Source organism: Magallana gigas, chromosome 2 (assembly GCF_963853765.1).
Source record: "Magallana gigas chromosome 2, xbMagGiga1.1, whole genome shotgun sequence".
In the NCBI taxonomy this organism is placed as follows: Eukaryota; Metazoa; Mollusca; class Bivalvia; order Ostreida; family Ostreidae; genus Magallana; species Magallana gigas.
The window spans coordinates 6514285-6541429 of record NC_088854.1 but is presented as its reverse complement, the minus strand read 5'-3'; the positions used below and the strand labels follow the sequence as shown (position 1 = coordinate 6541429).

At 36.7% G+C, this 27145-nt stretch overlaps 1 protein-coding gene across 1 annotated transcript; it reads left to right on the top strand.

The window, feature by feature from the left end:
- Nucleotides 1-482: 482 nt before the first annotated feature.
- Nucleotides 483-26930, top strand: LOC105322032 (collagen alpha-1(V) chain). The gene is made up of 59 exons (XM_011420553.4): nucleotides 483-890; nucleotides 5033-5176; nucleotides 7283-7511; nucleotides 9222-9390; nucleotides 9702-10169; nucleotides 10686-10733; nucleotides 10820-10882; nucleotides 11065-11139; nucleotides 11406-11471; nucleotides 11561-11617; nucleotides 11788-11841; nucleotides 12033-12086; nucleotides 12181-12234; nucleotides 12557-12610; nucleotides 13359-13412; nucleotides 13600-13644; nucleotides 13731-13784; nucleotides 13883-13927; nucleotides 14022-14075; nucleotides 14168-14266; nucleotides 14519-14563; nucleotides 14707-14760; nucleotides 14874-14918; nucleotides 15134-15241; nucleotides 16161-16214; nucleotides 16345-16398; nucleotides 16517-16570; nucleotides 16657-16701; nucleotides 16869-17021; nucleotides 17159-17212; nucleotides 17357-17410; nucleotides 17754-17807; nucleotides 17918-17971; nucleotides 18087-18176; nucleotides 18280-18333; nucleotides 18459-18512; nucleotides 20235-20288; nucleotides 20386-20439; nucleotides 20588-20641; nucleotides 21282-21335; nucleotides 21479-21532; nucleotides 21738-21791; nucleotides 21902-22009; nucleotides 22134-22295; nucleotides 22424-22531; nucleotides 22631-22684; nucleotides 22775-22828; nucleotides 22912-22965; nucleotides 23055-23162; nucleotides 23311-23364; nucleotides 23450-23503; nucleotides 23584-23745; nucleotides 23870-23923; nucleotides 24036-24071; nucleotides 24238-24273; nucleotides 24368-24707; nucleotides 24921-25030; nucleotides 25154-25423; nucleotides 26318-26930. The coding sequence occupies exons 1-59, from the start codon at nucleotides 728-730 to the stop codon at nucleotides 26462-26464; spliced, it is 5310 nt and encodes a 1769-aa protein (XP_011418855.3). The 5' UTR covers nucleotides 483-727; the 3' UTR covers nucleotides 26465-26930.
- Nucleotides 26931-27145: the final 215 nt, after the last annotated feature.

The following is a 27145-nucleotide window of genomic DNA, read 5'->3' as shown; positions in this document are numbered from 1 at the left end:
ACGAATCTGCAAGTCAAGAGCTTTCCTCGTGCTGGGGCTTTTATATTCTTTTATTTTTCAAAAATATGACTTTTGGTCAAATATTGCAAAATTTGAAAATTCTAAACTGCTGAAAGTATTTTGAATGTAATAATCTTTACCCACATTAATATCGACAGGTGTCTCATATACCATCTTAAAGCATCCAATGAATTCAAAGTTTTATAACGGAAGAATATAAAGGACTATTTTAATTAAAACTATGACTAGGACATACACAAAAATCATTTATAATTCACTTTATCCTAGTGTACTATTATGGGAAAATTGCAAATGGAAGTCATCTGGATTCCTACTTCATCTTTTTTGTATGCCTTATCTTAACAAGCATCAGTAAATATAAACATTTTGTGTAACTCTTTTCCACTTTTTTCTTCATCCCTTAATTCTAAAACTACACGTGTAATGTAAGTCTACGTCACATTAAAAAACTTGAAGTTGAATTTGCCGTCGGCGGCTCAGATTACCTACACTGAAGCACTACTGTAGCTCGCTCCGGTGGAAGTCAGGAGCCTGGAAGTCAGTAGTCACTGCTCAAATCACACAGTCAAGCGGCGTGACAGAACGGACCAAAGTACAGACAAGCCACGTTTACACAGGGCTGCGTTCCCTGGGACTAAAGCAAATTCAACAGAATGGTGTAGAAACTTCTTTGAAACAACCGCCATTTTAAGACTTACTGACTTGGATGTTTAATTCCATTGCAATGAGGAAACCTTTACACTCAGTTCGCTCAGACATGTGGACAAATGTTCGAATCGGGTATTCAATATTAAGGACCAATATGTTTTTTATTTTTTCCATTTTACTAATTCCAGGATGTTTAAGTGCCAACGTAGCATTAACAAATGGTAAGTTTTCCCATGATTCTTGGCGTCGCCACGTCACAATGAACGTCAACGACAAGCACTGGGTTTTTTCACACTTTTCAAACTTCTGCTATAAAATGGAATGTGTCTGCGTTTATGTTTATTGTATTGTTTCAAAACATGTATTTTGTAGTTGGCATATTTTAAAACTGATCACGTTGTTCAAGCTTTCAATTTAAAAAAAAAACAAAAGTGTATAATAATATATTTACTTTTAGGGCCGTGTAATTTTATGGAAATCAAAGCTTGTGACAAATGATCTAATTAGTAAATTTATTCAAACAAATAAACACTTCGTTTATTAAAGAAGGAAAAAGCAAGCAGCTATGTTTTAACCGTGTCAGCATTTCTGTGTTCGTGCTGGCAGCCAAAGGAAATTGAATACGTAGGCATGTGCAGTAAAAGTAATAAAAAAACCTTATCTTCGACAACACTTTATCCAAATCTTCAGATTAAAAGATATTTCTTTATTAAATTGCACTGGATCTTAAAACGAAATGTTTTGTTCATTATGTAAACTGCTTTGAAGGTGTATGATTTTTTTATATTCCTAGAAATGTTTTTAATTTAAAACAGGATGTGATGCAAATTATTTAGAAATCTGTGGGTTCTCTAATAATCATGCGCGGTCATAAATTTTCGTGGATTATTTTAAATTCACAGTTTCGATGATATGTAATTTTTGAAATATTTAACATCGAAATCCATAAAATTGGTGTTTGATGAATGATTATTAATGATGAAAATGTTGTACATTTATATATACTTACACACGAGCAAGATGCCGCCAATTAAATCTGCACTTAATCTTTGATTGTGTCACAATTCTTACAAAGTGTTATAGGTGCTCTATATATAAACACATTTGAACAAGTGTGCTAGGTCCATTATATTTGTTCTTTATCGAATTAATACGTTGTGCAATTTGTTATTACGATCTTATTACATTGGATACATAGCCAGCTCTCTACCTTTTGAGAAAGAACAAACTCGGCTCCATTCCAATCTTAATTACTACATAATGATTATCGAATACTTGGTTGTACCCTTTTTATTGAGCCCATTTTCTACCAAGAGAGGGCTGCGCAAAGCAGGGTGGTTGGTTTAGTAATCGTGTCCTGATAATACATTTGTCATTCCAACCCGTATGGAACGTCTTAAAACATTTTATATCCAGGCTAGTAATTTTCTTTGTTGTATTTTTTTTCAAGTAAACTTAAAAAATAATTAGAAACACACTCTAAGTACACAACATCCCAACAATAGTTCAAACCCCATCAAACAGTTCATGATTGGTGCAATATTAAACAGCATTTGTGATACTGACCTTCATAAAATTACCTTCACTAGGGGTCATCATACACCTTAAGAATTTTGTCACCGTTTGCATGAAGAACTACATGTAGATTGATGTTTATTGATTTTAAATGTTGATAACAAGGATATAAAAATCTAAAGAATATTATTTATACAGGGGGAAAACTTTATGGCAAATGATTTCAAAAAATTTCCTCTAAAAATTCTCAACCTACTCCCTTTTCAGCATCTTCCCAAGTCAAGGGTTTCTGATCCGCTCCGCTCTACATAAACCCTTGACCGAATAGGCAGAGTTTGACGGGGTTAGAAACCTCGCATGCTGGTTGGTGTCATACAAGTTTTCATGATCCAATAAGAAACGTTGTTTCAATAATGATGTTAACTGTGAGTTGATCAATGTTGAACCGTTGTCAAATAAATTTGAGACGGAATAGTAAGTATTTAACTTACTGTTATCGGTTTTTAGACCGAATGAATCCACATTTTCTACGAATTTGATTTTGTTCATGGGAGCAGCCATCTTGCTATACTGTTTCTGTTTATAAAGCATTCTCTCATTGGTCAGAACAAGAAGTCACAAAAGTTTTAAAATAAGTACTCTCACTAGATGGCGTAATTGTTAACCCGCATATGTATTGTCTTTTTGGTCAAGGGTTTATGTAGAGCAGAGCGGATCAGAAACCCTTGACTTGGGAAGATGCCTTTTCAGCAACTTTTAAAAAAAGAATGTCGATCCCGAGCTTCCCAACTTAATAATATCAGACAGCAGGCCGATCCCGACCAAATTAGGATAACCTTTTTCTCGTTTAATATAGTCATCGATTTTATATGCATAAAATAGATGGTATTATTTTCAGCAAAAGCAAAGCGCTTTTGATATTACACCGTAAACAATAAAAATCAAATTTGGTTTTCCTAGCCATATATTCTGGAACATTCTGCAGAGTGTTCTGTATGTTTTGTATATTTGTTTATGATAAATGACGATATTAGTATAAAATGTCCGAAGATTGTTTGGATTTATGATTAAGTTTTTCCACAGAATGTGTTAAGAAAACCAGTTTGAGAATAGCGCAAGGAAATGTGGCTCTACGGCATATCACCTAAGATTTTCTCGGAGGGATATATCATTAAACAAATTTTGCATTGTAGTGGTAGATTTTGCTTAAGTCTTGTTATGGACTTACAAAGACCCTGTCCATCTTCTAAATAACAATAACAACCTCTTAAAAGGATGGCAACTGTTTGCAATCCAAGCCTCAGCACGTATATAACCCAGTTGTAACTCTCTAATCAGGAGCTAGTAGTCTTGCATAGATAAAATCTTCCAATTCTACAATGATTCTGTGATTTAAACATGTGGCAAGATACCGGATTGGAATATGATTTTTCTCTCGGTAGTTCTTCTACATGAATCACGTGACTTAACATCTGAGTGCGTCTGCAGTAGGCTGACTTAAATATAGGTCATGCTAATCAGAAAAGTTATGTATCCATACAACTTTCCAAGTTTGATTTTTATGTATCCATAAAGATACAGCATTTGAAATTCAATGTATTATAAAATGTTTCTAGCTGCAACTTGTATGAAAAATCATTGTTTGTAGCATTTCTCACCGTCAGTCGGCAAAAATTAACTGGGATTTCTACAGATTAGTATCGTTATCATTTGATTTTAGTTGTCTGATACTTTTCTGTTTTTTGATATTTTTATCAATACCTATTTAAGACCACCGAAGTGCAGTAACATAAAAATAGATATAGATACATGTATTAACTACTAGCTCATCAGTCACAATTATTTAAAACATTTTAGACTATGTACTACTAGTAAGAAAAATATACCAGCACTCAACATACGAAGGCTATTCATTAAATAGTGAGACTTTTGCTATAATCGAAAAAAATGTACTTTTAATCTTTATTTTATTTGCATTCTCTCATAATATAATACATGTACTTAACTTCAAACCACTTATTTAAATGATTTATCCAGCTTTGGAATGCGACTCTGTAGTCCAGAGGAGGTATGTACCCCTCTGACACTGAAAACCCGCTAAATCTAGAGCGGAACGGAAGTGAAAATAGCGTCAATTTAGCAGTTTGTTCATTTACGGAAATAGAAAAAATTCAGATTATGATTTTTCTGATGAATATTGTTGTTCACCATTCAATATATGGGGTTGAATGGGGGGTGGGGGGGGGGGGGGGGGAGTGAGTCTACCTCGCATAAACCTTCCTGTCACCTAAGTATTCTTTTTAAAGTCTTAAAAAAACTATTCGATTAAATGTTTATTCTTATCACAATCTGATTTACAGTTATCATTCCATATCTGTCGATAGGGATTTTCGTTCCTGCAATTGATTTTTCATCGATCAATGTTTTAGGCCTTTCAGATTGTTTAATGATTTTAACTGAGTCTCTGCTTAATTTGAACATGCTTTAACCCTCAGTGAACGGTTTTAATGAATACAAGAGAGTTCATTAAAACGACAGAAGTTCTTTAAAATGGTTTTTTTTTCAGTAATATGCATTAGATAACGATATCTAGTATACGACCTGATGTTCAACATTTGTTTTCGGGGCTTTCTCTCAGTCTCCAAGGGTGGTTCCGGAAAAAGTGGTTTTTCTGGATATCGCTTTGTTAAAATTTTGTTATTTCGTGTCAATTCAATGGTATGGATGACAATCAACATTCCGACTGATGATCAGTTTAATCTGGAGTAGTATTATAACAACGTACATAAAGTGTTACTATTTGATAAATAGCCCTCATATATAATCATCATATGTGTGTCTATTCCAGGTCAGATAGATCTGTTGGACGCAGTGAGGATAGAAGCTGTTTCCAAGAGGACGAACGGCGTATGTGCCGGCAGAGACGACAATCGGGCATTCCAAATCACGGGAGGGGAGGAGTTTACTGCCGACTTCCAGACTGTCTTCCCAGGTAACACAGCCCATGTCCCAGGGATCAAGTAACCCCTTCTCCCGGGGATTAGTAAAAACCCTACCCACAGGGATCGGTTAATTTATTTCCCTGGGAATCAGGTAACACCATCCCACAGGGATCAGTAAAACTCTACAACAGGGATCAGTAAAACTCTACCTCAGGGATCTGTTAATCTAATTTGCTAAGGATCAGAAAACACCTATACCAAAGGATCAGTTAACTCGACCATCTGGGATTGGTAAAACCTTACTAAAGGGATCGTATAACACTTACTACCACGGATAAGTAAAATCCTACAACATACAACGGGTATTATATTCCCTATGGATCGAATAGCACCTACTTCCAGGGATCAGTTAACCCCTTCCCCCAGTAAATCATCAGAAAAACAATAACCACAGGAAGCAGTTAACCCTTTTCCCAAGGAATAAGTAAAACTATTCCCCTAGGGATTGGATAACCCTACCTCTAGGGATTTGTAAACCCATCCCCCAGGAATCAGGAAACCCCTATCCTAAAGACAGATAACACACACCCCTAGAAATTAGTTAACGTCTTTCCCAAAGATAAGTAAAAAACATACTATATCGGTTAGTTGAACTATTCCCCTTGGGATCGGATAACACTAACCCCCAGTGATTTGTAAAACCGTACCAGAGGTTTCAGATAATCTATTTCCCTAAGGATTGGATAACACCTACCCCCAGGTAAACCCTTATTTCCAAGGATCAGGAAACTCCTACGCAGGGATCAGATAACCCCTACCCCAAGGGATCAGTTTATCTATTCACTTAAGGATCAGATAACATCTACCCCAATGGAACAGTAAAACCTACCTCCAGGGATTAGATAAAACCTACACCCGGTATCAGTAAACACCTACCCCTGGAATCAATAAACCCCTACCCCTGAGATTAGTAAACCCCTATCCCAGGGTTCAGATTTTACGTTCCATCAGAAATCAGTTAATCTAATTCCCTAGGTAACAGATTACACTTTCCCCCAGGCTGGGATTAGTAAAACCCTATCCCCAAGGATTTTTAAAAACCCCTACCTCCAAGGATCAGTAAACCCCTACCCCTGGGTTTAGATTACAACTTCCACTAGAGTTTAGTTAATATATTTCCATAGGTAACAGATTACACCTACCCGTAGGGATTAGTAAACCCCTATCCCCAAGGATTTTTAAACCCCTACCTCCAAGGATCAGTAAACCCCTACCCCTGGGTTTAGATTACAACTTCCACTAGAGTTTAGTTAATATATTTCCATAGGTAACAGATTACACCTACCCGTAGGGATTAGTAAACCCCTACCCCCAAGGATTTTTAAACCCCTGCCTCCAGGAATCAGTAAAACGAGATTAGTCGGTCAGCTATAATATGAAGCAATATATATATATATATATATATATATATATATATATATATATATATATATATATATATATATATATATATATATATATATATATATATATATATATTGTATCGACACATTTGATTTGAAAATATAACGATTCACAAGTATGAATAGATACACAATAGTTGAAGGTCCCCCGTGCAACTTGATATATTTGTTTCCCACAGTTTAGAGCATATGTATACGTCTTTACTCTGTCCCAAGATATCCTGGATTTACATTTTGCTTAATTGCATGATATTTATAAATACCCCCAGGGTTCAAACGATGTTCATTCAAAAGTAGGAAAAATTTCCAAGATTTCTCAGTCAAACCGCCCCTGTTAGCTTATCGGGTTTCAATACAATGCTAAAAATTGTGAAGTCTACGGGGATTTAGTATTGCAGCAAGCCCGGATGATAACATTGTAAAATTACGCAATGTATTCCGAGTGTATTCCGAATAGAGGAAAGATGTAAACATTCCCCATTATAAAACTCCGTAAGGAGTCTTTTTTCGTTCCTGTGAATTTTTCCGAATGAAAAATGATAATGTGTCAATGAAATTATCTTGGAAATTATCCCTTTCAACTATTTCAAATGCACTTCTTTCACATGTATGTGTATTTTTATTAAAAAAAATCGTCCAAATGTGCTGCATAAATATCTTGGGACAGACTATATATGCTTTTTTTTCTTGTAGAATCAATTCCGGAGGAATTTTCCATTGTGGCTTCCTTTAGATTAAACAACATGGATCTTACAAACGATAAGTTATCTATACCTCTATTGACGATTTACAACAAACAAGCTCGGGAGGTCTTGGGGTTGTACGTAGGACCAAACTCCAAGTTCCTTCTCAGTGACAATGAAGCGCGCACCCCAGTAGAGAAGGCCACGTCATTGGAATCCTTTGCAATAAATGACACCAAGTAAGAAAATCAAAGGAAGTGCCTTATATTGAGAACACCAGCAAAAAAAAATATAACAAATCATTTTAAAAATGATGTGGGATACGCCGCCCCCCTCAGCCCCCATTACAAAATAAATTTCGGAATTTTTCTTTCATATGGCATGTTCTTAACCTTAGATAGATAATTATACTATCATAAAATCTCTTTTTAGCCCAAGAAAAAAAACAATTACATGGTAGATATAATTCATTATCTATGGTACTGTTTACATTTATCTCCATAAATATGACATGACTATTAGCTCCGTCCCACCTTTGAAAGTCTTTCAAATACACTTAACCAAAAATATGTTTTGAATATTTTTGGAAAGGTAAGAATTATGAAAGCTCCATCGGGATTCGAACTCATGACTTACAGATTCGTAGTTAACAAGCCCCCATTACGCAACGTTGTAAAGTTATAGTTTTGAGAAGAAAAACATTCATAAAATTATATTCGATTTTATTGGTTATTAGTAAGTTTATTTAAGAAATGAACTCAATGTCTACCCAAGTTATACGAGTATTACCTGGGTTGGGCCAATTTACGCTTATAATCCGCGAAGCGGATTATAAAAAAGTGTAAATTGCTCCAAACCAGGTTATACGAGTATAACTTAGGTAGATATTAAGTTCATTCCTTATAATTTAATTTTCTTTAATTTGCTGTACAAATTGAGTCCGATTAACTTTTAAAAATAATATTAATCTGTTCAAAATTCAAACGTTACGTTAAGCGGATTAGTAAATTGTCTATCCAATCAAATGCCGCGTTACAACAGAATTAAATTATTAGAAAGTACTTGCAATATGGAGGTCTTCCGTATAACCTTAAGGTATATTTTTCTCCTTCAGCTGGTCAATGTAATTTGTCAAAATCTATCTATATGTCAAAGGAGAAAAACTTACTTTGTCATGCTCATAAGTAACTTCTTAAAAAAACAAAAGTCTAGTGGGTCTTCACCATCATAACCTGATGTTGTTAACCTTTCATGTTGTTACTTGTCTTTGCCATACGTATAAGAACTGCATTATATTATAATACACACACACACACACACACACTCAATTAGTATAATCATGATTATAACAAGTGAACTACTCTTGTCCGATCTACTAAAATCCTTCATATACAATTCCTCTGTTGTAGCAAGGTCTACCCATTCTCTTCGTTTTATTCATTGCAAATACAGGGTTACAATTTCAAACCAGGACGCAATTCACTGTTACAGGGTGTACAATATCATTGATAATGCGTAATGCATTGCAATAAAAACGATCAAAGCTACCAACACTAATCAGGAGGTGTCATATTTATTTAGTCTCGTTTTTAAGTCATGAAAAACATGATAGATTTTCTATGATAGGGATACAATTCTTGCATTCGTTATGAATATACCGTTTATGACAGAAATAATATACAAACAGTGAAATGTTTTAATTGTAGGTTCAAAACCCTATTGACGAAAACAGTATAAAGTTTAAAACTTCTGACGTCTTTAATGCAAAACTTCATTTTATTGCACATTGTTTGCAGTGATGAAAATTAACCGAAACAAGTAAAATTATCAATTTAATTAATTTTTTCTAAATATTCAATCAGGATATCCGTACAAATAATTGTTTATTATAAAGTTATTTTCTAAATCGGTGAATTTTAAATAAATGTGTTTAATGATATCTTTCTCAGGTGGCACAGAATTGGTATAAGCGTGAGCTATGGGAGACTTACGTCATACATCAACTGCGAACTCGGGGATAAAGAATCGTTCAAACGTAGCACAGAACCCGTCAAAAATTTCGACACGGAGGGAATGATTTTGATTGGTCAGGATTTCAACGACTCGCCTAAATTTCAAGTAATAAGTCTGATACATCAAAACATTATTTCATTTCTCCCGAATATTGATTTCCTTAAAGATGAATCTAAAATGACGACAGAATTGTATTTTATTTTGTTTGTCTGTTTGTTTTGTTTTTGGGTTTTGTTTTTTTGTTTTTTGGGGTTTTTTTGTTTTTGTTTTTTTTTTTTTTTTTGGGGGGGGGGGGATGTTTTGTTTTGTTTTTGTTTTGTTTTTTTTTGGGGGGGGGGGAAGGGGGTTGTGATCTTTTTTTTCGATTTACAACAGTAAAATTAATGGAGTACTTAATTAATTTTTTTATTCTTCAGGGAGATATCCAAGACCTTATTTTCATTCCTTTCGCTGAGGGGGGCCAGGACGCATGTTCATACTATACTCCAAACTGTGACCATGCATTTTACACCGCTGCCTACCATAACTCTCTGTCTAACGAGACCTCGGGTAGTTCCCAGGGGGGTCAGGCTACCGGCGGAATGGCAGTGGGTGGTGGGGAGGTCGTGATGATGGAAAAGTCGGATATGGGCATGGGTGCCGGAGGGATGGTGATGGTGGATAAATCTGGTATGGGTGTCGGAGGAATGGGTGTTGATGCCGGGGGAATGGTAATGGTGGATAAATCAGGCATGGGCGCGGCTGGGGCCGGTGGAGTGGTAATGGTGGATAAATCAGGCATGGGTACCCTAGATCACTCTGGTGGATTCCTTGTGGATGCTGAAACAGGCGAGACTGTGGGGAAAATGGGAGGTTCGGTTGTAATGGGAAAAGAAGGGGTACCGGTGAGTATATGACATAGTGTATATATTGTCCATACTGTTAACCGTTTGGTGAGGTGAAGATGGTTTGTTGTATTGCAACAAACACCGGCTTGAGCTGCATAATGTTCCTGACAGTTGTATTCTACAAGAAAAGTGTAGAAATATTCTTGGTTGTCATAAAAATTATTGTTGGTAGAAAATAAAACACATTTTTTCTTAACATATTTCTTTGAATGTCATTCAATAACAACCAATGATATCAGGGTGGGATGGGGGGGGGGAGGAGTTCAGTCCCATATACATTTTGCATATCGAAGATATAGGTCTTTATTACGTAAATCTCTGTCAATTTTGTCTCATTTAGCTCTTCCGTGATCATTTGCTGTATTTATTACAAACTACATGACATCATCTTAATACTATTCGAATTACTAATTGGATGTTCTTGATCAAAATTTTGATTTGTACTATACTTTCCTGTAGCTGTTTTATGCCTTTGATTCTTCAGTGTACAATGTCAGTTTCTTGTTTTTGTAGATGATTAAGTACGACGCCTCAACTGGAGTTTCCTATGCTTACCGATACGTAAGACGTCAGAATGTGGTCAATGTTCTCAAATGTTCAGATGTCTAATTGCTAAAAGATATCATAATTCAAGTAAATTTTTGTAGGGCCAAGTTGGACCCCCAGGACCTAGGGGACCTCCAGGACCCCCCGGGAGACAGGGTGATCCGGTCAGTAATCGTTTATTTTAGACAATCGATGCAATCATGAATTGAAATTTTACATTTCTAAAAATAAAATAGAATATATAGATTTATATAAGTAATTTTCAATAATTATTTGAATTTTTAGCTCAGATTCATTTAAACTGGTTTACATTCACTGGATCAAAAATAATTGTGTCTTTCGCCAGGGTTTTGACGGACGTGATGGAATTCCAGGGGCATCCGGTATGCCGGGACCTCCCGGAAATGTCTTTATCATAGATGTAAGTTTTGTGAAAACTAGGCGCTTTTTTAAAATTCTGTTAATTTCTAATTTGATAAATTAAAATAATACTTTTAATACATTTTAAACTTCTATTTGCATGATACAAAATCAACCTTTTATTTAAAAAGATAACATGGCAATGAAATTGAGTGCCCCTTTAAATAACTGTATCACTTATTGCAGTAATGATATCAATTAAATAATTTAAATTGAAATCTGCCTTAACTTGAATGTTCCTTTTATTTTGAATTATGTTAATTGCAGGCAAATTTTGCCTCAAAAACATCCCACCAAGCTCAAGCCTTCAGAGAAATCCTCGGACAGCACATGGTTTGTATCCTTGTAACCACGGACTGTGAGACTTAGACTAGTCATGACATTTTCGGAATTTACCCGATGATATTTTTTTTTGCTTTCAGCTTGCAATGCGTGGAGCCCCAGGACCCCAGGGCATGACCGGTATCCCCGGCCCAGCGGTACGTGACCCACAGTTCATACTTTTCTTATTTTTAGCCATAAAATATTTTTTCTTTGTTCAAACACTACATGCACTTTAAACGATCGACTGATTTGTGTTATCTTCAACAAAGATCAGCACTGACTTTGTGATAATATATATGATGATTGTGTGTGTGCTCTGTTGCAGGGGCCTCCGGGTATGGATGGACCAAAAGGAGACATTGGAAACCCGGGAGAACAGGTACTCGACTTTTATGGGTGTTTCATCAAATTAAACTTAAGCTTAAATTCTAGAAGTACGAAACTTTCATTGATCATCATATGAACTGTAATCAAAATGTTCGAATCAACAATATCGAAACAACCTTCTGTTGGCAATTTGTAATACTGAACAGTTTTACCTACCGTGTACAGTTCGATCTTTCTGTTTAGGGTATTCGCGGAACAATGGGATTCCAAGGATTGGCAGGACAGCCTGGAGACAGGGTTTGAATTTTTTTTTCAACGTTTTAGAAAGTTTAATCTGATTATTCTTTGCTAATTTGTAAATTCAAACTCCCTTTTTATTTGGTTGGTTTAGGGAAAATCTGGCTTAGACGGAGAGAGGGGAGCATTGGGTCCTCCAGGTGAAAAGGTAAATTAGATATTTTACACGGCATAATGGGTTCATTTTAAAACTAACATGTCCATATTTGGGCATAATTGGCGAGTTTAGATAATGCCAGGTAAATGAAATGAATCAGATCATTCGTAAAAATTGTTTATAGGCGATAAAAATACAAATATTAGGCAAAATACAAACTTTAAACTGAAATTATGTCATAGATTATACAGTCTTCGGTGCTTACATGTAAGCGCTTGTGCCGTCCAGTATCTGACAGAATGAACAGTCATTGGCAATTATATCACAGACATGCATCTCATTCATTCTGTATGTTAATTTGTTTATTTTTCAGGGACCCCCTGGTTATCCCGGCATGCCTGGCTTCCCAGGACCAAAAGGAGAACGAGTCAGTTTCTATGTTATCTAATGTTTATAAAAAGATGAAAGAACTATATATGATATTAGTCAAATTTGGCCCCCAAAATTCGCTATTTTTAAAATGATTCAGGTACATTACTTTGTTGTGTTATTTTATAAAAGAGTTGACATGAAGTATGTTTTTTACCTATTTATTTGAGTTATATGCACTCACTGTCAGTATATGACGTCAGAAGTGACGCTATTTTTATAATTCAATCAAAATCAATCAAAAATTGACATTATTCTTATCTTTTTTCGAATGGGAAATATAGAGCGACTCTTTGAACAAGAAGGAACTTTTTGTCACTTATAAGTATTGGAGAGATACATCTTTGGTGAAAATATTTTGTTTGTTCAAGCAGTCGCTCAATGTTTCCTTAAAGAAAAACTGCCTTAAAACAAGCCGTTTTATGCTAAAAATGAGAAAATGGCGGGAAAAGGTAAACTTTATGATGTCATATTTTTAAATTGTGGGCACTGAAATCAAAATGTAAGTTATGAAAAAACTTCAAATGTATATTTGTACAAATAAAACAAAGAATTACAGTAAAATGACAATGTTCATTTTAGGGGGCCATTTTAGGCTCAAACCATATATAGTCCTTTCGAATGAATTTACTTTAAAGAAAGTACATATAATATATCAATATTAGAATATAAATAAACCCTTTCACTCGTGAAAAAAGGTTGGAGTAAGATGAATGCCGTATTAATTTTTATTGATTTTGTAACAGGGACACGTCGGGCCAACGGGTTCACCCGGCCCAGTGGGGCCAGTGGGCAATGTGGTATGTAGTGGTTAAATTCTAATTGTTCTCTTAACTCCTGACAAGTGGTTAAATATCTTATTAGTTCATAATAAACAGCATTGGCAATTTGTATACTATGAAAATAGTGTTAACTAATATATTTGCTACGCCAAAGATGATTTCAATCTGGGTTGTGTTTAAATGCTTTCTTTTCTTGTTTGGTTAGGGAGACATCGGTGAGGCAGGGCCCGTGGGACCACCGGGAGAAGTTGTAAGAACTGTTCCATTTCATTTTTGAGCTTAATTCTTAAATACATTGCCTCACTTGTAAATGAGCAAATTTTTGTTTTTCCATAGGGACCTCGAGGTTTTCTTGGCCCCCAAGGACGCCCCGGACCCATCGGAAACCCGGTTAGTCAATCTCTCCATCTCAGTCAAATGTTTTGAATATCAAGCACCTGTTAAATGTAGTTGACCAAGCTCGTTCGTATCTTGCCTTGTCTTTACAGGGTCTCCCCGGGCTGGAGGGTGCGTCAGGGCCCAAAGGAAACGATGTGAGTACTGTTTGCGATGATGTTGTGAGCACCAAATTTGGTATACTAGTTTTTGATTGTGAGTGCATTTTATGAACTTTCTGTTGTCTTTCAGGGATTGATTGGAGCCCCCGGCGCCCCCGGACAGCCAGGAGCCCCCGGGGCCTTAGTAAGCATCGATGTCATTGTCGTGATATATTCCAGGATTTACCAATTCCATCGTTCTTTTGAGTAATCAAATAATTTTTTTCATTGTTTTAGGGGCCCCCTGGACCTCCTGGCCCCCTTGGTCCTCCCGGAATTCCTGGACCTATGGGAAAACCCGGTCTTCCTGGATTACCAGGTCCAGTTGGACCTCCAGTAAGTTGAACAGTTTTTTGACGGCAACGCAAAAAGCATTTTATACGAAAAAAAAATTTTATATTTCAAGATTCTTTCGGGGGGTATCCATCGTCCAAATTCATGGTCTACAGTCTGAATAACACGTGAGCCACGATTCTAAGTCCTTCAGAATGAATGGAAGATGAATATGTATTTAAGTCTTGGATTAGGACGATATTATGGTTTGAATTGTAAAAGTTCTTGATTTATTGATTGCTCTATCGTTTCCAGGGTATAGCAGGTACCCCCGGTGAGACCGGGATAAAGGGAGACACAGTGAGTTCATTCCTGAAGTTTTCTGGATAAATACTGTTAAAACGTGCACCAAAGAAATTCTGTGTGTCTTTTCTGACTTTTCAGTTGAATATATATAAGTAAGTTATATAATCATGCTTTATGATATGCTGTCTTCTGTGTAGGGTGTGATGGGACTGCAGGGCATCACGGGATACCCTGGACCGCGCGGCATCAAAGTGAGTTACATTCACATTGTATCAAGTGTTACACCGGTGTCATTAATATTTCGTGTTTTAATTTTGAATCCAGTTCTAAACATTACTACCTATCTTAACTTGTTTAATTTTAGGGAGACATCGGACCCTTTGGAAATCTTGGGGAGAAAGGCGAGAAGGTCAGTGGACGATATACACATGTATTACTGTCTGAATGAATAACTTCTTGGTTCCTGATAGATTTAAGTAAAGAGGCTTAAGCCTTTTATTTCATATTATAAGAAGCAAACCAGAAAGTGAGAAAAAAAAATCATTGCATTTGTATAGTAGATTATATTTATATTAATACACGTACGAAAGGTTTCACTAGATGCCGAGTTCATTTTTTCTGTAGGGAGATCTTGGAATTGTGGGAGGTAAAGGAGACTATGGTGCACCAGGAGAGAAAGGAATACAGGGGGAACCCGGTCCTCCCGGTCTGGAGGGAATAGAGGGCACAAAGGTGAGAGAGAGAGAGAGAGAGAGAGAGAGAGAGAGAGAGAGAGAGAGAGAGAGAGAGAGAGAGAGAGAGAGAGAGAGATATGTATGGAGGGAACGTGACTTAAAGGGGCATGGTCACGGTTTTGGTCGAGAATTATTTTCCCTTTTTTTTAAAAAATAAAAATGGTTCAATAAGCCATTTTTATTTGGCAACCAAAATTTGAGTGTCATTCATTGAGTTATAAGCGAGTAACAGAGCTTACAATTCTTTGCTATGTAAACAAAGCTTTTGCTTATATTTTGAATGTTGACGTGAACATTCTAGTTTTACACCTAAAATGAATGTGTTAAAAACGTTAGAAACTGCTTATTTATGCTTAAAATAAATACAAAGATAGACAAATTAGCTTTAGAAGTTTTTTTACTGGTATATTGAACCTATGAAAACAAAAACAGGGCACGAGCCTTGTTTACATGACAAAGAATTGTGAACCCTGTTTCTTGCTTATAACTCTACGACTGACTCTCAAATTTTGTTTGATCATTAGAAATGCATTCCTAAACCATTGTTAATAACAAAAACAGAAAAATAGAATTTGACCAAAATCGTGACCATGTATATATGAGCCATTCTATTGTCTACAAGTGTCACGATAAACTTTTAAGGCCCAACATAAAAGACCAAAAGTAAAAAAGTTTTGCGTAACAGCAGAAATCATCGCCTTAAGCTATTAAAGCTTTAAAATTGTATGTGCATACCCTCAATGTATGATGAGGTATGTGCTTGCGATAAAAAGGCATTGAACTTTTAAAAGAGGGACAAGCAAATTATGCCAAATAAGAACAATATTAAAATCTTAAATTATTTCGTCAATTTTTTCAATGAAAGTTTTCAGTTTGATATATACGTGAAATGGTAGGTCAGGTCTTTTTGTTTACAGGGAGATCCCGGCCCCCGGGGAGAAACAGGCCACGCCGGTCCTCAAGGTGAAAAGGTCAGACTGCGCTATTTTTTATTATTCATAACATGTAGAATTTAGTAGTTTGGAAATTATACACCGTTTATCAAGTAATTCTGTATGGAAATTATGTATTTTGCTTCATGTATGAAACATGATATTGCAGGGAATTATGGGAAGTCAAGGAATGCCGGGATACCCAGGACCACAAGGACTCGTGGTTTGTAAATGCATTACTTCTTCAAGAATAAATATGAAAAAAACCCAGTTAACATTTACTTTTGCCTGGAAATAGTTTGCAATTTGATTTTCAAGTTAATGAATTCTGCTCTTTACAGGGGCCCGCCGGAAGGAACGGACGCCGCGGTAGGAGAGGCGCACGCGGGAAACCTGTAGGTAGATTACAGTAAGCTGTAGGCCGAACCATACAAACACTACCTATAGGTCGTGTTCTCTAAACATTTTCTTATGATTTCAGGGTTTGCCTGGACCCCATGGAGATACTGGAGAAAAAGGCCCTCCGGTAAAATAAACTCAGCCGATCTTCACTTCAATTCTGATAGCTTTCTATTTAAATAATGATACATAAACAGAGTTCTTTTTATATCAAACGATCATTGCATGAAGATTTCATTTTCATGCGATCTGTGTATGCAAGTATAAAGATATTAATGAAATTAAAACCAAAAGGGTCCGACGGGAGAGAGAGGAAAGCCGGGACCAGTGGGACAAATGGGACCCAAGGGAGAGTCAGGAGTTCCAGGGCCCCCAGGATTCATGGGGGAGCAGGGTATACAGGGACCCCCGGGGCCAACAGGTCTCATGGGCCCACAAGGCCCGCAGGTACATTCTTTTACATGTATATGGAGGTGGCTATCTTAATCGAAGAGATATCATGAACATAAATACGGCTATTTACAGAATGAATAATTTATATATAAAACAAAAATGTTCTAATCATCCAAATGCGTTTTTATTAGGGTCTTCCAGGTCAAGACGGCTTTCCGGGTACATCAGGGGAGAGGGGACTTCCGGTAGGTGGAAGCTTCCTATGCTGAAAAAGATGTATACATAACATATTAATTTGAGAATGTTCATAAAATATTGATAGGTTGAGAATGATATACTGTATGTGTACTGATTTGGTACTGATTGTTTACCTTAATGTCTTTAAATAGGGCGAGCCAGGTATACCCGGCTCACCTGGACAGATGGGAGTGATGGGACCACAGGTATGTCTCACCTGTATGTAAATATCATAAAGGCAAATCGACAGAATGTTATTAAAAACTCAATCAATATTACAGTAATCAAATATAAATAAAGCATTAAATATTATGTTTATATTTAAATATGATACAAATAGATGACTAGGCATGGGATCTCTTTTTCAAATGAATACTCTCTTTTTGTAAAATAAAAGTATATAAAAGGGGTGCTAGAAGAATAATATTAGAGGATCATTATATTAAACCTCTAAAATGACATCACAGAAACCTTCTATAAAGTTATTGTTGAATGTGCTTGGAATCTGTAGTAACAGGATCTCTACAATATTGGTTGCTCTGTTTCTAGGGACCCCAAGGAGAGCCCGGAGCCCCAGGAGACAGAGGAACACCTGGAAACCAGGTAAGCGTCAACCTGAAAGAAAGATGCAGGTAATGACGTATCCTTTCCGATTTGTGTAGTTTCTTGATAAACTTACAAAACACGTGATTTCTGATATATTTTTTCTGCAGGGGATGCCGGGAGATACCGGACTTCCGGGTGCCGCTGGCGACCGTGGACATCCGGTATGTACTTCGAATACTCTAGATCACGTTAACACGGCTTTAAGACCTATAGCCGACAATGCATTACGGATATGAATGCTAATACAAAATTTTTCTTTATTCATTTTTCCTCAAGGGACCTCCGGGACCACCTGGAAACGAGGGAGTACAGGGACCACCCGGCCCCCCTGGTGCTAAAGGCTTGAGAGGTTACCCGGGACCTCCGGTATGTTCTTAACCAGTGTGTTATCTTGTAATATTTTTAATAAAACGGGAAAAGTATTTTCGTGGTTTCGTTTGTACTTATTGATGGCTTTGTGCATCACTAGGGTAAAGATGGACCGGCTGGTGAGCACGGCTCTCCTGGACCGCTGGGACCAAGGGTAACGTAACTCAATAAAACAATCTGAAAGAGTTGTCTCTCATTTACAATAAGCACTGTGATTGCGGTACGATTGCTGTAAGCAACGTGTATTTTAGATATTAACAATTATCCAATTTTATTCAGGGTGAAAAAGGTAACATTGGTGATACTGGACCAGCCGGAAGCCCGGGAGTACCGGTAGGTATTTATAGCTATGACGTAATAATTTAAGGGACATTCATATACTATATTAAGTATATTTGACTATAAAGACCATGCTACGATATCGGTATATAAATATATCATATACTTATTTTCTTGCTATGAGAACGATATGAAGTTTATTGTCCGCTAAGACAGCAACTATTTCACGAGGCGAAGCTTGCTATCGCCCGAATAGTCAGTAAATAGGTACTAGTATTTTATTATACCGAAAAACAACTTTATTTGTCGGCGATGAAGAATTTCTGAACGATAAACAAATTAGATTTATTGAACTTTGAATTTAATGCAAAGATCGGGTTATGTCAGAGGTGTTCTGAGTTTTATCAAGCAGGGAGGTGAATAGTTTCGATGACTATTCATAATGGGCAGATAGCACGGAAAGTGTTATTTGAAAATATTTACATAGGTATTAGAATAAATATAAATATAATATATATTTATACCCAACTCAACGAAGTTGCGAGGAGTGTAATGTTTTGGACCCTTCCGTCAGTCAGTCAGTCCGTCAGTTTATGTTCTACATTATATGTATATTTATATCAAATATATAAGTGTATATATATATACATGTATATATATATATATATATGAAGTTGCGAAGGGTTCAATGTTTTTGACTTCTCCTTTAGTCAGTAAGACAGTCAGTCCAACAATCCTTTTTTTAAGTGCAACTACTCCTAAACCAAGCCATGAACTGTATATAGTAATGAAACTTTGTAGGTATTTAGAACACAATGTGTAGATGTGCATAATATCAGGAATTTTGATTTTTCATTATTTCTTCGTGAATTTTGGCCGTTTTGAACGAAGAATTTTGTCCCTATATAAAATATTTTAATGAACAGTTTGTAAGTGCAACTCTTCTTTAACCGCTGCGTGGAATTCGGTTAAACTTTATAGGCATTTCGGACACAATGTGTTACTTTACATATTACCAGAACATTCTGATTCCATTGATTTTCTCAAAATTAATTTCTCTCAAATTGATCCACAAAATTTTGTAAAACTTTATTTTATAGCTAATTAGGAAATTTTTATTCCATTTTTTTTCTGCGAATTTTGGCCTTTTTTTAACTTCATCTAGGCATATATATTGGCATTATATTGAATATGGTAATGGACATAATGGACAGTTTTGAAGCGCAAATTCAGTCAAACCATTTCCCAGAATTTAAAAAAAAAAATTGCACGCAAAGTGTAGAGGTCCTAATTACCAATGGATATCGATTTCATTATTTTTCTGAGATATTTTGGCCTTTTTAAATTTAAAATCTTGGCTTTATATTGAATATATTAATAAACAGTCTGTAAGCGCCACTCGTCTTAAATTGCTACATGGAAGTAAATCTTTACATGCGTTTAGGAAACAATTTGTAGATTTACATATGCCAGGAAATTTTAATTTCATTATTTTTCTGGGAGTTTTGGCACCTTTGAATTTAGAATTTTTTGTTGTTAAAGACTAAGGAACACGTTTTGAGCTTTGTTCTTACTAGTTTTCAATTTAAAGTTAAAAATTATTTTTAACTGTAGATTGAAATTAGTGAAGGACACTATTATCAAAATATTTTGTGTATTTAATGCAATCCTTGCCTTTCAATTTGGGTAGTATTACCAAATAATGGAGAGCGTCAGGTATTTGGGCTTACATACCTTTTCTTTCATTAATTATAGATTATATATTTATTGGTATAGGGGCCACCTGGACCTATTGGTTCCGAGGGACCTCCAGGAACAAAAGGTGATGCGGTAAGTATGTTCTGTGAACAGTTTGTGAACCTCGCCGATTCTCGTGAATTTGCTTGATTTTTGAAGCTTCGAGTAGTACGATTTTTTCTGCATTTAGGGACTTGAAGGTGCTCCAGGATTTCCGGGCCCAGAGGGATCGCCGGGACCGAGAGTAATTCTTTTAATTCATATTTTAAATATAATGCCAAATAAATTACAAATATTTTCAGTAATGATTTATAATGATGATTACTCTAAATACAGAATAATGGCTAATAAGCCTGTAGATACTGAGGTATTGATGTTAAGTTTTGTTGTAGGGATACCCAGGACCTGCCGGTCCATTAGGTCCCCCTGGAGAACCAGGAGACAAAGTGAGTACATTTCATTATAGCGATCCCCATGTTAATCTTGTTTATACATGCTTCCAATTCATTTAGGTTTACAAGAGAATGTACAGCATCCTTTTTTTGTTGATAAGAATATTGTTCTTCCTCGAGACATTATTTTCTAGGAGATTAGTTTATTGTAAATAAAATGTTTGTGTCTTTAATTATTACTGAATGATGTTGGCGTCTTTATTTTTCTACTGAATGATATTGGCGTACTAGTATGTATTGTTCTACTGAATGATGTTAGGTACTTTATTGTTCAGACTTCTATTGATTGATGTTGGCATCTGTATTATCCTACTGAATGATGTTAGCGTCTTTATTGTTCTACTGAATGATGTTGGTGTCTGTATTGTTCTACTGAATGATGTTGGCGTCTTTATTTTTCTACTGAATGATGTTGGCGTCTGTATTGTCCTACTGAATGATGTTGGCGTCTGTATTTTTCCACTGAATGATGTTGGCTTCTTTATTGTTCTACGAATGGTGTTGGCGTCTTGATTGTTCTACTGAATGATGTTGGCGTCTTTATTGTTCTACTGAATGATGTTGGCGTCTTTATTGTTCTACTGAATGATGTTGGCGTCTTAATTATTACTGAATGATGTTAACGTCTTTGTAGGGACCCACGGGTGAGCCGGGATCCAGAGGCCCGAAAGGAGACCACGGAGAAATGGTAAATACTCAACATGGGTTTAGTTTTTTAGAATATCTTTTATTATTGGTTTTACGAAAGAATATGACAAGGGAAATTATTAATTAGTAAATAAAGACGTTAAACTAAGGCAGGGTCGCATGACGTTTTATGTTTCTCTGTAGGGACCACCTGGACCTCAAGGACCACAAGGTTTACAAGGAAGTGTGGGACCAATGGTATGTCAGCGATACTAGTATTCTTAAAGTCTAAAACCGTCCCAAAATGCTATATCAAGTATTAGTTTGTTTGTGCTTTTAATCTTGAAATCACGTGTGAAGGAATGCTTAGTAGAAACAGTCATACAAATCATTATAATATCATGTGCAAAACGTCAGTCAACCTTAATGTTATGTTTACAACACGGTTGTTTTCTATGGGTAGGGTAACCCAGGTGAGCCAGGCATACAGGGTATCCAGGGACCCCCGGGCCACAAGGTGAGTACAACACACCTGTATTTGTGTTTTAGAATAGGAAGAATCGTTGCAATTATCCACTTTTACTTAAGTAAGTTTAAGGTATCTATACGGATCCCTAATGATTACAGGGAGCCACGGGTCCACCAGGGGCAACAGGCATGACGGGATTACAAGGACTCCAGGGACTTCCAGGATTGTCCGGAGATAAAGGCGAGCAGGGAGACAGAGGAATGGACGTGAGTGATTGACTTCTCTGATAATCAAGATTACATCTTGATTAAATAATACATATATAGCTGAACCGTTGCAAGGTTACAACAACCACAGGAAGTATACAAAATAAAAAATAATACGTTGTAGGGTCCCCCCGGCGCTCCAGGACCGCAGGGAGAGCCCGGACCGGTGGGTCCAGAAGGTCCAACAGGAAAACCCGGGGCTCCCGGATTAGAGGGAAAGCAGGGTCTGAAAGGAGAGCAGGGAATTCCCGGACCGGCCGGATCAGCGGGAACGGACGGCCTTCCTGTAAGGGACGGATATCTATATTCTAAATATCGAAAATTATAAATTTTCAGCAAACGATTTTATTTCAAAGATTTTGAATGAAGATCTGGAATTTGTAGAAAAAGTAGTACATGATTCATTTCTAATAGGGACCAGTTGGCGAACCAGGACCCAAAGGAGAGAACGGAAGACCTGGTCCCCAGGGTCCTTCAGGAATCAGAGGAGAGCCAGGTGTGCCAGGACCAAAGGGACATCCGGTAAATATAAATTAATAGATTACATGTACTTTGATACATATATTGTGAAATTTTTGTTTTGTGTGTATAGAATTTAAATTTGTTTTCTTAATAATCCAGGGGATGTCAGGTCCTCCAGGTGTTCCCGGACCCCAGGGTTCCCCAGGCTTGAAGGTAACGCACCCAAGTGATAAATCAGTATATTATCTGATGTCGTTAACTGGTCCGCGCAGATAAGAGTAATGCATTGTCTTGTAATTGCAGGGCGAGGCCGGACGTGACGGACCGGACGGAGAACAGGGACCCATGGGACCAGTCGTATGATTAATTTTATTATTTATCATTTTGATTTTGAATTAACTTCTATATTTATCTTACATAGGAAATAATCATGATTTTAGGGTCAACCAGGACCCCCAGGCGAGCCTGGGCTTCCGGGACAAACCGGAAAACAAGTAAGTAACAGCGGTGTTGTTTATTTCTACATGACAGTAACCCCAATAAAGCGTGGTGGACTTAATTGAATTATACATCTTACTATCAGGGCGAGATGGGACGTCCAGGTACCCAGGGTGAGCCCGGTCCAGCTGGCGAGAAAGGAGACCGAGGACTTCCGGGTCCACCCGGAAATCGTGGAATACAAGGACCACAGGTCTGTGATGAAAGAATTCTTGATTCTAATTACAATGAAACCAAGAAATGACATTAATGAACCAAATGTATTAGACTCTTTTTATACATTCAAAATTTTTATATTAATATACCAATTAATAATAATAATATATTATTAAATTATTCAGGGCAACCCAGGTGCTTCAGGCCCCGCGGGACCTCCCGGCGCAGCTGGTCCAGTGGTAAGTTTCCAGAGTTGCCAAATATAGTGTGATAAATAATATGCAGTCTTAAGATCTGGTCACTCTCTAGACATTCTATTGATAGGGTGAAGCAGGTGCTGTGGGACCCCCAGGAATACCCGGAGAACAGGGACTGATAGTAAGGAATGTTTATACTTAATAGTAAGTAATACATGTATAGATGTAATCACGAATGTGTTAAATGGACATTTTTTACAGGGACAACCCGGACCCACTGGTCCTAAAGGTGAGACAGGGGAGAAAGGCATGAAAGGTCACATGGGACGAGTGGGACCTCCAGGAGCTATTGGTGATCCCGGACCGAAGGGAGAGCCGGGTGAGCCCGGACCCCCGGGACCAAAGGGCGATAGAGGACCAATTGTAAGTCATTTTATACAATAAACAGTATAAACACATAGCAACACTTCATATCAGAAACTATCCATTGCTAAAACACAGATCTTCCAATCCATGAGTTTTTGGGGGGTTTTTTTTTTTTGCTTAGGGACCAGAGGGACCTCCCGGATTCCCTGGACCGGAAGGAACGTCAGGCCTGCCAGTAAGTTGTAAGGTCCTTGTGACCTGTTGTTAACTTGTACATTTTACCAGCCTTAATGTTTATATTGTGAAATTTCATGCTAATAAATTTAAACGTTTCATCCTTTTTTTAGGGACCTCCAGGACCCTCGGGACCTAAAGGAGAGCGGGTAATGTGTCCGTTAGGATCTGTTTTTGTCACGTGTCTAATTCATCGTTTGCTGCTATGCTACCCTTTACAATGAAATGACCTGAAATTTTTAAATATCATTTTGTTTTCAGATCTATTATTGTATTTTAAATATTGATATTTTGATTGTCATATTTTTTACCTAGGGTGATACCGGACAGAAGGGAGAATCTGGACTTCCGGTAAGATAACGGTCTTATTATATTCTAAACATTTTACTTACAAAAGATACTATTTTTATCACTTCTTTTTGAAAATTTTGTCATTGAACATTAGGGACCCACTGGGCCGGCTGGACCTCCAGGAGCATCCCAAGCTTTCCCCGCTGACATTTTCTCCTCTGCGTTCGCGCCAAAAGTAGGAGGCCGACGAAAGCGTGCGATCAACCAAGTCAATCAAAATTCCCTGGAGTTTGACCTCAACCAAATTGTTCAGGAAATGGAAAGCAAGAGCTACGAACTCCAAGATGGCGTCACTCTCCTTGTTGGAAAATTATTTGGACAGATCGAAAAGCTAGATGAAGAGATTCAGATGATCAAATACCCGACTGGGAAAGAGGGCAACCCTGCTAGCTCCTGTAACGACATCAAACTTGGAAACCCAGGATCTACTGACGGTCAGTCATGGCTAACAGCAACAAATTTCATTGTACTGTAACTAATAAACACATAAATTTTCTGTAACTTTTCATATCATTATGTTTCGAATCTAGTAACGTCTTTAATTGATTGATATAAAAGTCAACTTAACCTTAAACAAATAATATTAATGGTTAGGTTAGATTTTGTACAAAAGTCGATATATCGCTGATTATATATTCCTTAAACAGGGTGGTACTGGGTCGATCCCACTCTGGGGGCCTCAGGTGACGCCATCAAGGTGTGGTGTAACATGTCGTCAGGAAGCACCTGCATTTACCCCACAGATGATACCAAAATGGTAACCAAGCACTTACTCTGATACACTCTACCAAATCTCAGTCTGTAGATATGTTGATTGACATGCTCTTAGCAGCAAATGAGCGTTGATTGATTAAACGGGTTTTTTTTTTTTTTTTTGCAGTCTCCATTAAGTTACAGAAATGAAGAGAAGGGGCAATCGTTCAGTGGTCTTAAATCGGGATTTATGATTGAGTACCCGGATGACATACAACTGAACCTTCTGAGACTGTTCAGTGGGCGAGCGACGCAAACATTCACGTATTACTGCAAGAATTCGCTCGCATGGTATGACGAAATGTACAAAGATAAAAACCGCGCCATTATCCTAGAGGGCGCGGACAAATCCCAACACAAAACGAAAGACTTGAAGAACGTCATAGACGGTTGTAAGGTAAGCTAAAACCATTAGAACAATGCTGCACAGATTGTCATAGACGACTGAAAATAAGCTAAACTGATTACAACAATGCTGTGCATAATGTCATAGACGAACAGAAAATAAGCTAAACACATTATAACAATGCTGCACAGATTGTCATAGACCGACTGAAAGTAAGCTAAACTGATTACAACAATGCGGCGCATAATGTCATAGACGAACAGAAAGTAAGCTAAACACATTGTAACAAGACTGAAAGTAAGCTAAACTGATAACAACAATACTCGCAGAAGGTCATTGACGAATAGAAGGTAAGCTTAACACATTACAACAATACTCCCAGAAGGTCATTGACAAACAAAAAGTACATGTAAATGTATAAGCTTAACATATAAGGATGATACTGCACAGAATGTGATAGATGTACAGAAAGTAAGCTAAACAAACTAAAACAATAGTGCACAGAATGCCATAGCAAACAACTTTTCTTGGTAAGCTTTACACAGTGGAATAATATTGCACAAAATGCAATAGAGGGATGGGCAATGTTTACACATTAGTTCAGTTGTAGTATAAGGGTCAGAAAATGTAGCTATAGAAGGTCGCTACCCACAGGACTTCCACGTGGGGTCATTACTACTAAAAAAAAAGAAAATAATTATCAAAGTATAAATCATTGCTTTTAAGAAAAAAAACCCAAAGGTTCAGTAAAACACTTTTTTATAATTTACAGTTTTTCATTTTATAATACATATACATGTAACACATTCATAAACACATACCTACAGGTCATGATTATATAAATCTAGAAAACTATTCAGGTTGATACAATTTTGCATAAACTGAAATGAATAAAGCTCTTGAAGTTTAATATCAGTAAAACACTTTATTTTTGTTTTATTTCAGTCAAGAAAGGGAGATGGGAAAACTATATTTGAAATCTCGACAAAGAAGGTTGAGAGTTTGCCTATAATAGACTTTATTCCCACGGATTACGGCCAGACAGATCAGCAATTCGGATTCGAAGTCGGACCCGTATGCTTCTCCACATAAACTCAAGGCTCTTTAGATTTTATCAGATACTTCATTAGAGGGGACAATTTGTTATATTTTTGTGTATTTATTAAGAGGCGCTTCACACACACACATTGAATCAGAGTAGATGATTATTATACAAGGTATTCTCAACTATAATCACCGTAGGCTTTCGGACATATGATTATTCTAGATAATTGTGAGAAATAATTGTGGTAAACTCGGTTTATCATTTATAGCGAAACTGTGATTAACCGTTATATAAGGTTACGATTAATTGTAATCTACACCCCACGGTAACCATTTAGTAATGTAACGCTGATAATGTACCCCCATATTTCGCTCACTGTTTCTGATTAAGTCGCTCATTGTGTACGTCTGAATGAAAGTTGATTGCACACTCAGTTTGTTTTGTTTTATTTTGTGTCAGTTAACCATAAAATCGTACTATCATAATAAACAGAAAGGATTATGATCGACACAATTAGTGTTTACATTTATTTCAGTTTGAATTTAAAGTTTACAAAAAAGAGCAAAAAAACTAATTTCGCTCATCTATATCGTTTTTATATCAAGATCTGTTTACGTAGTTTGCCATTATTTTATGATGCCTTTGTTTTACACTAGCCCTTGTCACTACCAAGGCAGGGAACTAAATGAATAAAATCAATATGTCTTCTATAAACGGTTGTCAAGTTT